Below are 16321 nucleotides of genomic sequence, written 5' to 3' on the forward strand. Positions count from 1 at the left end.
AGAAGTTAGAGGGGTTGGGGATTTGGCTCAGTGGTAGAGCGCTTGCCTAGCAAGCGCCAGGCCCTGGGTTCGGTCCCCAGCTCTGGAAAAAAAGAAAAAAGAAAAAAGAAAAAAGAAATAAATAAAAGAAGTTAGAAACAGACTCAAAAGGAAACTTGTGGACAATTTTATTAGAATTTAAGAGAAAACACAGTACACTTGAGGTAGAAATCCCGTCAGCCACCAGGAGGGAAGATTGGGGAGAGGGGGAGAGGTCATGCCCTTTTAAGTGAGTCCTGGAATAGAAATAGTTTATTCAGCATAATAAATGAATGAATGAATAAAAAAGTACTTGAAGAATGGAAGTGGGCATTGTCTTCTATAGGCTCCCCACTTTCTCGTCCAACAGATTTCTAGGGCTGTGTGCAGTGCACGCTCTGTTTCCAGTCTTCCTCTGCTAGCTGTCTTGTTTGGTGTTAATCTCCAGGCAGTTTTTTCCAGTTCCCTCTCTCCCTTCACACTCCTTTGATGACTCACTCAGCCTTTTGCAGTAAATACCTTCTTCAGCTGAGGGCCCTCCCTGCTTGCTGGAGCAGAATACAAATGAAGTAAAAGCCAGCCATGGCCCAACAGTCAGTGTGACCTTTCGGATGGAATTTTCCAACGCCCTCCACTCAACGAGCCAGGCATTTCCAGCACCTGTGTGGCACAGGGCCACTGGGAGGAGGCGGCTGTTTTCTTCTCTTTTCTTTTTTTAAAACACGGAGTGCTTCATGTTAGCACAGGAACCATGCTAATCTTCTCTGTGCCATTTGAATTTTAGCCCTGCCAAAGTGAGCACAGGGCTATTCGTTTTTAAGTACCCTGACTATTGAGAGGGAAGTGCCCGCTGGTTCTGTACCCATAAAGTGGAACCACATTTTGCTAACTGTTTATGTTAAACACTCGGGTATTAGGTAGCTGGTTAGAAGGGGCAGGCTCAAAGGTCACCAAATGAACTGCATCTGTGTACCTGTTAATATATTATTTTTATCACAATTACTCTTCCTTAGAATCTTAAGCACCATAACCATAAATGTCTGTAAGAAAACATTTGAAAGGAATGAAAACATACGAGGAAAGTAACTGACTACCCAGATAAGGATCTGGAGCTCAGCCCGTGCCTCTAAGCCCTTCCCATCCCTCTGCACAGCCGTCACCATATTGAATGGGTCCCCCTTAGAGTGCTGCACTCTGTGCTGTCTGTTTCTAATGCCTACCTAATATTTGAATCATGGATTGAACAGAAGTGCATGGTAAATACTGACTGCCAACAACCAGATCTACAATCACCTACAAAGCAAACTTCTGGGCACATCTGTGATGGAGTTTCTAGGTGAGGCTAACTGAGGTAGTAAGACCTACCCTGACTTTAGGCAGCTCTGTTCTGTGGGACGGGGACCAGCCACCTCCTGTAATGATGATGTCATGATGTACTTTAAAGGGACAGCCACAGCGTTAAACCCTTCATCACCTACTTTCTTCTTGTTGGATGTTTGGGCACAGCAACAAGAAAAGTAACTATAAATTTTTAAAAAATAAAAGTATTGTCTGGGGCTGCGGAGATGGCAAAGTATTTAAAAGCACCCACTGCTCTTCCAGAGGACCTGAGTTTGTTTCCCAGCCCCTGTGGTGGTTCACAACTGTGTGTAACTCCTGTCCTTGGGGGATCCATCGCCCTCTTCTCGTCTCTGTGGGCACTGCATGTATGCACTGCACAGACATACATGCAGGTAAAACATGCATACGTATGTAAACAGTAACCTTTTCTTAAAAATTGTTCTTATTTTAATAGTCACGGTACATCCACTAGAATGTCTAGAATTAGCATAGCCATCATTGTAAAGAATTATGTGTGCTGGAAGATTCCTTTAATACTTTGGGCTGTGGAGTACTTTCTTAGAATGCATATCTAGAGCCCTGAGACACTTCAGTGAGCCACTGATATGACATGAGCATTGTTTTTCAATCTTTCCAAATTTGCTTTAGCTGTTTCATGCCCTTGGAATTCCTTTTTAGGACATACTGTCTAGTTTCTGAACATGCACCATTCAAAGTTACAAGTTCTGGAAGAAGACCCACTTCCAAGTCTTTCGAAGCTGATTTTCCTCACGCTGAGGAATAATACCATGTGACTAATCTAAACTCCATTTTCCGAAGCCCACTCCAGGATGGCAAAATACTCAGAACACTTTCAGTTTTTCCTTTAATGGTCTAGTAATGTTTCGGAGTTTATATTTCTCAGTTCTTTTGATTGTTGGAGATTGTGGTTTGCACAGTGTCACCCAACACACCCATGGGATTAAGATTAGTCCCACGTGATAGAGGTTATCGCTGAGAAATGTTTGGATCCCAAGGACTCCGACCTAATCGATGAGTTGATCAATGTAGATAAAATTTGTAATTTCATGGCATTATTGAGAGGCGGTAGAAATAAAAATGAGGGGCTTGGTGGGAAATGGCTCCGGGGTCAGCTTTGAAGTGTGCACCGTGTTCCAACTCCTTCAGTTTCCCATCTACCATGAGGTGGGCAGCTTTGCTCCCCTGTACTCTCTTCCCTTCATGTTCTGCCTCCCTTGTGCCAAAAGGAGTGGGGACAGCTGACCGTGGATCATTGGTTCCCAATCCTCCTAATGTACAAACCCTTTAATACACTTCCTCAGTTTACGGTGACCCCCTAACCGCAGAATTATTTATACCATAAATGAAATTTTGACACCATTATGAATTGTGATGAAAATATCCTGGAGTTACAACCGACAAGTTGAGAACCACTGACGTGATCCAAAAGCCCCTAAAACCACAAGCCAAAGTAAGCTTCCTTTTCTATTATTTTACCATAACGATAAAAGAGCTGCCGTACACGTTGGTAATAATACGCTCGTGCTGTGACGTTTACCAACCCAACCATGTTCAAGGGTCAGTGGCACCGAGAACACAGCCATTAACGTAGTCATCGACACAAGCCGTCTCTAGAACTTTCTCTTCTCCGAAACGGATGCCCTGCAAGAGCTGACAACTCCACAGCTCCCACCTCCAGATGCCGACTCCCGCCATGAACCTAGTACTCTAAGAGTCAGGGAAGGTAAAAATCGCTCGTCGTTTTTCTCTTCCCACGACTGGCTTATTTTACAGAGCACCATGTCTGTGTGTCAGTGATAGCCCTACTGGCACCAAGGGACAGACTCTGACTGTTTTCACTTGGGGGTTATTAATGGCAAGTCTGTAGTGCCCAGAGGTGTGTACATACTTCTTCGAGCCTTTGCTGGGAGTTCTTCGGAGTAAATGCTCACAAGTCAGTTCTTTTGGATGTATGCTCACAAGCAGGATTACCAAACCATACCCTTACTTAACTTCTAATGAGCTGCCATACTCTCTCCCCAGCAAAGAGCCATTTCACATCCCCTCTAGGTCCCCAGATTCCTGCTAATGTCTGTTTTGTTGCTGTGGTGCTTGTGTGGGTGTGTTTGTTTATTTGTTTGTTTTCGTAACACTGAAAATCAAACCCAGAGCCTTGCGCATCTGAGGCGGGTCTCTGCTGCTGAGCTGAGATCCCAGCCTTTCAGTTCCCTTTGCTTTTCTTCTTTTTAAGGAAAGAGGTATAAATCAACTATGTTTAACTCTCCCCATTCTTTATAAATTATCTCATTCCATCCAGGCATTTTAATTGTTTTTTGTTTCATTTAAAATACTATAATCTTTACACGATGAGCTAATAAGATTGTGCGTCCCACCTTATCCCGAGAAAAGGAGCGGTGAATGAAACCACACCCTGCCCACGGCCACCTGTCCATCCTCACTGAGACTGGCCACACCTCTCTGCTCTACCAGCTAGCAGGATGAATTATACAGTCACCATGACAACAGTAAATCCAGGCCAGCAGCAACAGGATGTTATGTTTCTTGTGACTCCCATCAGCCAGTCAGCCACAGCAAACACCAGGCTGGCCTGCCACACTTGGACAGCCTGCCTTGCCACTTCCCAGACCTGGCTGCACTAGAAAAAAGGTGTCAAATACTGTCTGTTCCCACACACCAAGGCATGAATATCCATATTTACATTTAAATTGCCTTTCTTTCCCAAAGAATAGAAGGCCATTATCGTAATAATGTATCTATCACTGAAGGTTAGGAAGGCAAGCTGGAGTTAGGGAAGAAAATAAACGGAAGAATGATTCTGGGCTGGCTTCCAGACTTGCTTTCTGCTGAGGGAAGGGAGACAGTTGTGTCTGCTGTCATTAGTGCTGTGTCTCTGGTTAGACTGAACACACACACACACACACACACACACACACACACACACACTGGGTCCTTCATCATCAGAGTTTGATGGGTCCAGGCTGAGAAGATACTTTAAGATAATCTACTTAATGCTATCTTCCCCAAAGCAGCACAAAGTCCAGCTCGGGGCAGCAGGGTCCTGCCAGCCAAGCCGCATGGTCCTGGCCTGATTCAGCACAGAAATCTCCCTGCAGAAAGCAAGCACAAACCAGGGCTGGGGACAGTTGGCATCCTGCTCTCCTTCCTTCCCAGGGCCAGCTCTTGTCCTTCCCTGCTGGCTCTCGCTGCCAGCTCAGACGCACGTACAGTTCTCCCCACCTTCCTGATCTAGGCCACAGGGCTGGTCCTCTGCATGGCTCTGAAGCACTCGGTTTAGTGTTTCAGCACAGGCAAAGCTTGACACCTGCACTCAAGGAAAAGCTTGGCCTGGACCTGTCCCCAAATCTGGTGCCTTTACTGAAAATCAAGTATCACATAGGGCACCCATCACTCTGCAGGGAGTACAAGGGCACCTGTGCCAGCTCAGAATCAGCAGCAGCAGTAGGATAAAGCTTCCCTTCCTCTCGCATAAGCTAAACACAGGCAGGCAGTAAGCTGAGAAGAAAGAATGTGTGCTTCCCCAACCTGCCTGGGGTTCTAGCGGGCCACTACATGCCCAGTCTCACTCTGAAACATAGAACTGTGACCTTCCAGCATCATCTCCACCCGTCCTCTAGTTCAAACAGCAAACTGCCCGGAACTTGGCACCCATTAAACAACACACAAAGTAGTTTTCGTCATTTGATAAATCTTTGGCCACTTCCCTCCCTGTTGACGCTACTCACCCAACCCTTCCAGGAGTTGGCCCTAGGAAGGACTTCCTGTGAGATCAGAATGAAGCCTTGAACACAGAAAATGTAGGCATCAAGCACGGCTGGGTAGGGAGCAAGTAGAGCTCCTGCTGAGGAATGCCGCACACTAGATCCACGTCCATCTTCTCTTCCCTACCACCAGAGTCCATCAGCAACCAGGTTCCTTCCTCCTGAAGAGCAGCCCTACACACAGGGACTGAGGCTGACAGGCACTCAGACACACATCTGGGTGTAAGAACTCTCCCCATCCATAGCATCCAAGGACAAAAGGCTCTGCAGCCCTCTTCAGAGCACAGAGCCACCGAGGTGTGGAAGCCACACTCTAATCCACAGCAGAAGAAACCGATCCGAAACTTCAGCAATGCCCCATGCAGAGTCCATACTCACCGTTCACGCAGGTCTCCAATGATCCACACAAGCCATCCTCAAACAAGCAGCCTAGAAAGAAGAAAAAAGAAGACAGAAGAGAAGTCAATGGCAGAGAAACCAATGGCCTTTGAGGCTTACAGACCCCCATGCAGACTCCTTGAATCTTCGTGATGGTGCTGGATTATTCTGAAGCCATTATAACACATGCCTGTATGATCTGGTCAACCTGTCTATCAGGAGGATGGGCGGCATGTTCTGTGCCTTCAACTTCACAACAGAGAAAGCCTACATCCTTGGCATGGCCTGCTACACAGATAGGCCCCTCTAGCCTCACAGCATTGCTAAGGGAAGCCACCCAGGGAAGTCAGAGTGGCTTGAGGCTGGGCTTACAGCAGCATCATGGAGCAGAAGTGTACACAACTCCAGAAATGGGCCAGACCTCTGGGTCTAATCCAACTGTGCACACAGGGAGGGATTCTGGCATCCACCCCTCAATGACTCCATGGAGACTGCTTGTACGCTACAGAAGAGCATCTGCAATGGGAATGACCGCTGTGGACAATGTCCAAGAAAGAAAGGACATGCAAAGAGAAACAGAGGCGTGGAGAGTGGCAGAAGAATGGAGGCATTCAGAAGGGACAAGAAGAGAAGACAAGAAGGTGGCTAGCCTCTTCCCACAGAGGAAAAACAGACCCTGATAGCCTCCCGTGAAGCAGGCCACCAATGGAAATGTACTCACAGGGCAACTGGATGTAATCTGTAGCCACCTTGAACACAGAGAAGGAATGAGAAGAGCAGGCAGGATCGGGGGGACATGAGAGAGGCCTCTCTACTCAGATGAGCCCTCCCAACTCAGGCACAGTGCTATAGCCACATCTGTACCAGTGAAGTATTAGGGTCCCACAAAAGCCGAGCATGCTCTGAACATACATGTCAGAACATGCATGCATACAATACAAAGCGAAATGCCTTAATCCCCATTTCCCCAATGGTCAACTCCTATGCATCTACCAAGACCCACTCAAAAGTCCCCCCATGGAGTCCTCCAACCAGGCCAGGCCAGTGGGTCCTGTCAGACACCACATGGGACCTGCCAAAACACACAATGATCATCAACTGCAGACTCCACCATCCTCTCAGGGATGAGTCATGGGGTTTCCTTTGTACTTTCTTCCGTGGCTGCCCTTGTGTCTGAGTAAATGAATGAGTACAAGGGAGCTTATAAATTAAGAGAAAAAATATTAATTACAAAGGAATTGAACCATTAACTCCTTCACACAAGACTTGTCACAAATCCTTGTAGCTGCAGCAACCAACGGCAGTCAGCAGGCACAGTCCGAGCACGACACAACACCAGGCTCAACGGAGGCTATGACAGCACCAATTAGCACAAAAGAGACTCAGGTCCACCATTCCCATGAGCCAGTGGCCCCCATTCAACCTTACAAATACCCCGTTGACACAACAGAGGAGAAACCCTCGGCTGGCAGGGTCCTTTGCTTAGGTGTCTTGTCCTAAATGAACTCAGAGTGCACACCCAGGTGGGCTGTGTCAGTCACTCAGCCCTGTGCAAACTACCCACTGGCTGCATTAGAGACCAGCGAGTCAATCAGTAGCCGTCTCTACCCTAAGAGATCCCATTTCTTCGAAATAATAACATAATCTAATGGAAAGCGGTACCTCCCTCTTAAGCACATTTTTAGCATTTCAGTGTTGACCGCTTTGCCCCTGAAGCAACCCTGCCTCATCTGTATCATGCTGCCCCCACGTAGAGCTTCATCTAGCCCAGGACCAGTCCTTCATCCGTAGCATTGAAGTTAAGCAATGTTGGAAGGAAGGGTGGCTGTGCCAGTGAGCCTTTTAAGGACAGCGGGCACAGCACTTGAGAACTCAAAGCTGTGGGCCTAGGCTGCATGCTGGCTCCCACAAAAGCAGTGACCTATGGCGATCACGTGGCTTCTCTGATCCTAGCATTGAGAGCAGTAAAAATCAGGAGAGTTTGCCAGTTTCTGGGCTGTTCCCATCTGACCTCCAATCTTCCCTCGCTGCAGTCTAGAAAAAAAATGCGCCATGGGAGGCTCCCAGCTTCTCAGTGCATCTCTCCTCCCAGAATGCAGAGGGGAAAGGGCACCCTAAGCTGGCAGACAGGCTGGGGTCGTACTGTGCCTCTGCTCCACACCCTGGCATGGCAGCAGGTATAAAACTCGGCTGAGCACCATCATAGTCCTCATCACGTGCCTGCAGGAAGACCTGGGAAAAGGCAGGGTTAAAGGCACAACTACACACACCCAGCTCAGGCAGGGGCTGTGTTTGTCATGTGAGATGGCGGATGCCAGAACTCTCTCAAAAAAGCATAGGAAGAAAGTCCCCCCCCCATGGCTTCCTGTTTCTGCCTTAATCACACTAGACAGGCAGAACTGATAGAACAGAATGTGCATCACATGTTCCTGTAGCTCTGACTACAGCAAGGCAGCCCCGGCTACAGCAAGGCAGCTCTGGCTACAGCAAGGCAGCTCTGGCTTCAGCAAGGCAGCTCTGGCCCTAGCATCTGCCCAGCTCTGGTCATTCCTGGAGCCAGATGAGCTTATGCTTCAGAAAGACTCTGGGGAAGGAAACAGAGCAGAATTCAAGGAACACATTCCCAGAGATGTGGCCAGCGCTTATCTCAGGCCACCGGTCAGGATGCTAATTTGATCTATGTGCAACGTTATGTGCTATAAAATCAACAAAAACCACATTTCACTGTAGATATCGGACACCTAATAACAATGATTATCATGGTAAGTCATCCAGAGAAGAGACAGCAGATGCTGGTCCCAGCTCTGAAGTCCAAGGCTTAGCTCCTCCCGTGTGTTTGCCACCACCTTGTCCAGGCTAGAAGCAGAACTCAGCCCACCATTCAGCAGCTCACAAACAATCCTCACCCAAAGCCAAACATCAGCCTGAGGAGAGCAACTGATCCACAAAGAACACCCACATGAGCCACCTCCACGCCGTAGTGCTCTGCATTTGAAACTACAGTTCCTTGGGTTCCGCATGTAGCTCAATGGTACAGCTTCTTTTTTCAGATGCTGTCCCTAGCATGCACACGCACACACACACACACACACACGCACACATGCACACACACATACACACACACACGCACACACACTCACACCAAACAAATAAAAACACCTGTAATTTTCCTACTTGTTATATCCACTCAGCTCCCACACTGCAGCACACTGAAAACATTCATGCAAATATATGTATGTGCCACACATGCACAAATGCATGCACATGTGTGCATATACATACACACACTCACATGAATGCATGTGTTTGAGTATACATGAGTACATGTGAATGAGCAACCACATGTACATTCATATATGTGTGTACACATGTATGCTTAAATGAGTAATGTGTGCATGGATGGACACTCACACATAGACATTGATATAAACATATGCATTCATACTCTAAGCTATACATTCACACGCATGTGCACATATAAGCATAGCTGTTCATATATACATGGAGATATGTCTACACTCACACATATGCACAGGAACCCACACAAATATATGCACACATCTTACTCACATGCACATGCAAACCTATGTGTATATACATGCATACAAACACATATGCACACACATACAAGTGCACACCGCATGTGTGCATATATGCACACTAATCCATTGTATATTTATGCATGTACACGCACATGTATCTACATATGATCTCTTTAGCTTTAATTCTAGTTACTATTGTCTTCTCAGAATACAAAGCCATTCTTAGTCATCTCCCTGGTACATGTGTTATTGTTGTTCTCAAAGGGAAAATTGACCTGTTTCTTCTGCAAACAGTCAGACCAGTATAGCTCTCCTATCCTAATTTCTTTTACCTCGTGGTAAAACATGAAGTAAAAAGTCACAGCCTCCCTAGCTGACAGAATGCCTGGCCCTTACTACCTCTCGGTCCTCACCCAGGTTCACCTGAGCGGCACTCAGCAGTGCAGCCCTCACATGTTCAGCTCCTTCCCAATTCTAGGTCTCCAAAGTAACCTTGGTAGAGAGAAATGACCTTATGTCCAGAGACGCTCCCCCCTGTGGAGAGGGAGCTGAACTGATACCTTCCTTCTCCGTATGTTGGCAAAGGCTTTGAGATTCATGCAAACCTGCAATTCACGTAACGTGGTAGGTTTTCCTTTTACCCAAGAGCACTAGAAATATATCAGTGTAAAACTGAATTATCTCACCAAAATAATAAAATAAACCCCCCTCAGGCATGTCACGTGAGCAGAATGGCTACTCTGAGTCCCCTCTGGAGCAGCGGGGGATTCTTAGAACCCCAGAGTACTCTTACCAAATTTTCATAACTGGAAGCTGATAATTCTTTGAGATCATTTTGTATTGTAACCAAATAAAACTTAGCAAACCCCATCTGGTGCGTGGATCACGTAGCGTGAGTTAATAATGAGTTTATTACTGTTTTCCCCATGGTAGCTATACACACATAGCAAAGCACGCTCATACATTCTCTGTCTGTGTTTCCTCTTCTGACTGCTCCAAGGCAGTGCCCCCACCTCCATCTCTGCAGTTTGATCCCGTGAGCTGCCCCTTATTCTGCAGGAGCAGCGTGGGCCACAGAGACTGTGGAGGCTCCAGAGTCCATCAGCAGACGGGCACATGGTAGGGTTAAGACTGTCTCTCGGCCACTTAACTGAGCCCCTGTTCAGTGCAGCCAGTGTGAAGTACCATTCAAAGCTGATTCTGAACAAACACAGAGGAAGGATTGAAAATCCACCGACTACCAAGCCCCATTGGCTTTAACCCAAGGAACCCCAAGAGAGATGTCCATCTTTGGGATGGGGACTAGGTTGTGTGATCTTTCAGTGTTTAATTTCAGTCTAGAGTGTGGATGTTTTGTTTATTACCATTAACCTCGACCCCTCCACCTTTTCTGGAGATGCTTTCTTGGCTTTTAAGCAGAAGCCATGTAAAAGCCATGGTAGTGTGCACCTTACACAGAAAGATCTGAGCTGAGCCGTGAGCTATTCAGAAGGGCAGCCCACAATAATCAGGTCACTAAGCCTGCATTCCAGACTATTCCAGAACTGCGTGGTTGGGTTCTAAGCTTCAGGGCTCCTCTCCTGTGGTGGCATATCACTAGTATCAGGACACCTATATGATAAACCAAGCAATTCCCAATCACTCTGAGGGCCCGGAATTCGCCCACAAATCCCCTCGCCACTCTACTGGACTCCTGTATAAACGGACATCCTCAGCTCTGGTCCCTTTCGTGTTCCCATTCTTCCCAACTACTCCAAAACCAAGCACAGCTGCTTGCTTACTTAGAAGCCCCTAGTGCTGTATTCTCTGGACAGAGAACTTTCCCTGGGTAAGGATGTTCTTGTCCCCTGGTGACCAAGATGTGGAGCATTGCCACTCAGAGTGAAAGGGTGACACCCAAGACGTCAGACACCTGTCAGGTAAAGAGGTTCAGTGATAAGCAGCCAAAGTCCCTGGTTCTAAGCTATGATGGTTCTGTAACCTTGGCAACAGCCTTTCATTACCTCCAACAATCCTTTGCTGTTAGACATGCATAGAAAAGGTAGGTCTAGTTAAAGGCCATCAGAAACTTAGTGGTCCTACCATCAGCTGGGTCCCAGCACCTCCTCCAGGGCAGCACAGCTCACAAGGGTACAGGGAGGCAGATCTTCCTTTCCTGGCCCCAGAGTCCCAGGATGTTAGTGCTGGATGGAAGACCACGCCTCTTTCATTTTAACCACTTTTCCCTTTGAGGGGACAACCTCTCCAAAATACAGAAGCTAGGAGTCAACCATTCTAGCCAAGCAAGAGAGGGAAGGAGGGAGGCCATGGCTAAGGGTTCTATTCCTGACAGCCGCAGTGTGGTAGTTTGAATGAGAATGGTCCCTGTAGGCTCATATGTTTGACCATTTGGCCTCCAGTTGATAGAACCGTTCTGGAAAGATTAGGATGTATGGGCTTGTTGGAGAGGCGTGTCACTGGAGGGTGGACTTTGAGGTTTCAAAAGTCTCTCACCATTATTCATTCTCTCTCTCTCTCTCTCTCTCTCTCTCTCTCTCTCTCTCTCTCTCTCTCTCTCTCTGCCTCCTGCCTATATAGATCAAGTTATGAGGTCTCAGCTGTTCCTGACACCATGCTTTTGCTCCACAGACTCTTGCCCTCCAAAATTTTAGGCTCTATTAAACAGTGTCTAACTTAACTAGGTCATAGTGTTTTATCAAAGCAGTAGAGAAGCAACTAAGACACACGGGGACACAGGAGACCTTCTGAATTATGTGTTAAACATTCACGGAGACCTGTGAAGTCCACCTGATAGGAGCCTATATTTGATGCATTTGATGCCACAAACCAACACGAGGAAACCTGTGTACCCTGATTCACATCATGGCATCTGTTAATGAATGCTATTTCCTGAGGCTTAGCTCTGAGACACCAGGCTTCAGCCAGGTACACATTAGGGACACTTCAGGCTGAGGATACATCTCAGTTGGTAAAGTGTTTGCCTAGTGAAGTGCTAGGTTCAATTCCTAGTACTATAAAACAGTGAGCAGGTTAGTGGCACATGCCTGTAATCCACAAACTTGGGAGTTGGCAGAAGGAGGATCGTAAAATTCCTGGACATCCTCAGCTATCTAGAGAGTTTGAGGCCAAAATGGGTTACATGAAACCTCACAACGAGCATGGAGAAGGAGGAGGAGGAGGAGGAGGAGGAGGAGGAGGAGGAGGAGGAGGAGGAGGAGGAGGAGGAGGAGGAGGAGGAGGACTTCCCTTGACAGGGTAGCATCCTGATAATACTGTGTCTGTACTAGGTCTGTTAGGAAATCCAAGCTCCCTCTTCTGCACAGGTGAAGAGATGTGGAGCATTGTGACACCTCAGTCATATGTGACAACACTGCTCAGCCTTTTGCAAGGAACTCAGGCAGACTTCACAGTCTGACAGAAAGAATCCAGGTTAAACAATGTAAGCCTTCTTTACTCCCATGCCCTGCCCCTCTTAGAAGCCTTACCAGCCCTTGCCGCAGTGACCATCCCTCAGGGATTTGTGCACTGCTGTACCACCACCTTGCCTCACAGTAAGTTACTTTGTAGGACTGTTCTGTGTCAGCCTAAAGCTTTAAAATATAACAACAACAACAACAACAACAACAGTAGCTGTGTGCTCAAGCCCTGGAAGCTCTGTCAAGATCTGCTAAAGATTGTTCAGCACCAACAGAGACAGAAGCAAATCTTGATACCCATCAAAGACACTCCTTTCCTTCCTAGTGAAAAAGCTAAAGGTTCCAGGGATGGTACTAAGTAACTTCTACACTGGGAGCTGCACAAACATTGAAAATAAGAAGAGTAAGATTTGAGGATTATTCTTATAGAATTGCCCCACCTTAACATTCTGAGGCAGGAAGGGAGTAGTGGCTTGGGGGTGCCATATGCCAGCTCTACATCTGCAATGATGGCACCTTCAGTTATGAAGAGTCCAGTCCTGATACCCACAGGAACTGAGGACAGTACTCTAGGCAAGCCTCAAGCAGGAACTGGCCTAGGTGTCACCTCTCCTTATCTCAGCATCACAGGAAAAGAGGCTCAGACTATTAGGATCACAGAGCCCTCAGAGTCCTCACACCTAGACATCCTTTTGCAAATGTTCCTGTCAGAACAAATACCTATACTCTATGTCGGGCAGGGCCTCCAGGCAGGGACAAAGGTGGCTATGAGTCTATACTACAAGCTATTGTTTTTGCAGTAAGATCCTGGAAAGTGGGAGATTAAAAGTCCAGAAGCTCAGCTGCCCTTGCCACACAGTGAGCTCAGAAATCTTCATGCTTGTGAGTTGGAATATCAGCTCTTTCCACCCAAGACTCAGACAAAAATCTGTGGCTGCAATTCCAGAAGAGAGGAGGAAGCCACACCCAGCACGACTCCTTGGCCATGCTTGGCCATCACTACTGGACTGGCAGGCTGAGAGACATGTGAAAACAGTGCTTACTGCCTACCACACTTCTTTACACAAAGGTCACGCAGCTACTGGGACAGCGTTACCCATCTCTGCACACTAGAGCTCAGAACAGACAGCAGGTGACATAAGCGTTCACAAGATTCCCCATCCTTACATGTCCTGTACCTCCCCCTTTCCTTTGTTGGAGGAAGTGTGTCATGGGCTTTTTTTTTTTTTTTTTTTTTTTTTTTTTTTTTCGAGCTGGGGACCAACCCAGGGCCTTTCGTTTATAGGCAAGCTCTACCACTGAGCTAAATCCCCAACCGTCATGGGCTTTTGAAACCTCAAAAGTTCAAGCTTTCTCTCTCTCTCTCTCTCTCTCTCTCTCTCTCTCTCTCTCTCTCTCTCTCTCTCTCTCCTCTCTCCTCTCTGCCTATGGATTAGAATGCAGCTCTCATTTACTGCTCCAGCAACATGTTTGCATGCCCTTCATGATAATGAACTAAACCTCTGAAATGGTAAGCAGGCTCCAATTAAATGTTTTCTTTTATAGGAGTTGCCTTGGTCATGGTGTCTCTTCCCAGCAATAGAACAGTGACTAAGACACCCCTCTTTCCCCCACTAATACTGAAGACATCCACCAGCCACCAAGGGCAGTAACACTAGAAAATGAGAGGAGAAAATAAGGTGGAGCCTGACTTCCTGGATAGTCTGCCTCCCCCCCACCAAAAAAAGACAAGTCTTCCTCCCCTATGCAGTCTTGCCTCTCTCCCTCGCTCTCCCATCCTGCATCTGTGAACTCCCCATTGTTTTCCCCAGTGCGTTGGTCTTGTAGATGCTGCTTTTCCAGGAGATGAGTTCCGGATTTATGCTTGGAGACAATAGATGTTAATCACTTCCTAAACATTATTTCTTCACATGAAAACCATCTACTTTATCAGTTTCCTCTTGAAGAAACTGTGTTAAATTATGCTGCAGTTACCTGTCCTGACTGTGAGAGGCTGGGGATAGCTCTGACTTTGCTCCTTAGGATGAACCTTCATAAAAAAACATCCATAATACTGTAACAAGACAGTAGAAAGATACACCCGTAATGCTGTACCACCCATAGGGTGAATAAGCCTTGACTTCTCGGCTTCTAGGTTTGATAGAAGCTGGAAGAATTCCAGGGAAAGACGTTGAGTAGTCATAACATCTCATAAACACAGACGCTTGTGGAACTGTGTTCAGCACATATTCAGGGACACTTCTCTTGGACCACTAGCTGTGAATCTGAATCATCAGTGGAGATAGATAGATAGATAGATAGATAGATAGATAGATAGATAGATAGATAGATAGATAGATAAGATAGATAGATAGATAAGTAGGTAGATAGATAGATAGATAGATAGATAGATAGATAGATAGATAGATAGATAGATAGATAGGTAAGTAGGTAGATAGATAGGTAGGTAGGTAGATAGATAGATAGATAGATAGATAGATAGATAGATAGATAGATAGATAGATAGATAGATAGATAGATAGATAGATAGATAGATAGATAGATAGATAGGTAGGTAGGTAGGTAGGTAGATAGATAGATAGATAGATAGATAGATAGATAGATAGATAGATAGATAGATAGGTAGGTGGATGGATAGATAGATAGATAGATAGATAGATGGGTGGGTGGGTGGGGGGGTGGGTGGGTGGGTGGGTGGGTGGGTGGGTGGGTGGATGGATGGATGGATGGATAGATAGATATAGATAGATAGATAGATAGATAGATAGATAGATAGATAGATAGATAAAACTAAATGAGTCCACAGGGCACCTCGGTTAGGATGAAGTTCCCACGCAGGCTGTATTTTAACACCTCTTGATGCATCTTAATGCCACTCTCAGAGCTGCCAAGATGGATTCACACTTTGCCATCTATGTGCATGCAGAATTCTCTCTGAAGACTAGTACTCAAGTGTTCTTTCTCTAATGATATGACATCTAATTCTGCATTGTGGACACCTCTGCATTTCCAAAGTCATCTATTTGGTACAATAGAAAAAAAGATACAGGGCTATTCATGGTCTTCTGGAGTTAATACCAGTCAAAAGAAAAAAATCCTAAAGTAAACCACACATTTGGAAGGTTTAGATATTCCTACTTCTACCTTTACCGTGCCTCTCTGCAACATCACGTGGGGACACGCCTTTCTGGTTCAATGGTTCCCCAGAGGAGAATGAAAGACACTCTGATCTCAGCCAACCTAGGTCCAAAAGAATGTGTGTTGTGTGTGCTCACATGCTCATATGTGTGAGTGCATGCATACATGTGTGTGGGGTTGCATGTTCATATGTGCGAGTATATGCACACGTGTGCATGTAAGTATGGCTGCTAGAAATTAACCTCTCCTGTTATTTCCCAGGTACTTTCCACCTTTTCTTTGAGATGGGGTCTCACCAAGTAAGTGGGGTTGACTGAGCAGCAAGCCCCAGGTACTTCCTGGCCTCTGCATCAGCTCCTGCTTCCAGGTTCCTGCCCTGACCTCCTTTGGTGATGAACAGCAATGTGGAAGTGTTGTAAACCCAATAAAGCCTTTGCTCCCCAGATTGCTTTTTGGTCATGGTGGTTCATCACAGCAATAGAAACCCTGACTTAGACACCAGGTACATTTACCTGGTAACTAGGATACAGGACTGAAGGGGATGGACTCTCTAAGCTAGAGTGAATGATGAAGAGTCAAGGACCTAGCCATGGTATGACCTTGACTGACTGAAACACCAGTGCTGTCAGAAGACAGGAAGGGAAGCAGAGTGATAGAGATGGGCCCCCCAATGATGCTGAGGGAGCAG

General features: G+C 46.4%; 1 protein-coding gene across 1 annotated transcript in view; it reads right to left on the reverse strand.

Annotated features, from left to right (window-relative positions):
- Positions 1-16321, reverse strand: part of Ptprn2 (protein tyrosine phosphatase receptor type N2) — a 725488-nt gene that overhangs the window by 649171 nt on the left and 59996 nt on the right. The window contains exon 2 of the mRNA XM_032908352.1: positions 5538-5588. Within this exon, the coding sequence (XP_032764243.1) occupies positions 5538-5588 (51 nt within the window). The remainder of the gene's footprint in view (positions 1-5537; positions 5589-16321) is intronic.

This window comes from Rattus rattus, chromosome 7 (genome assembly GCF_011064425.1).
Source record: "Rattus rattus isolate New Zealand chromosome 7, Rrattus_CSIRO_v1, whole genome shotgun sequence".
In the NCBI taxonomy this organism is placed as follows: domain Eukaryota; kingdom Metazoa; phylum Chordata; class Mammalia; order Rodentia; family Muridae; genus Rattus; species Rattus rattus.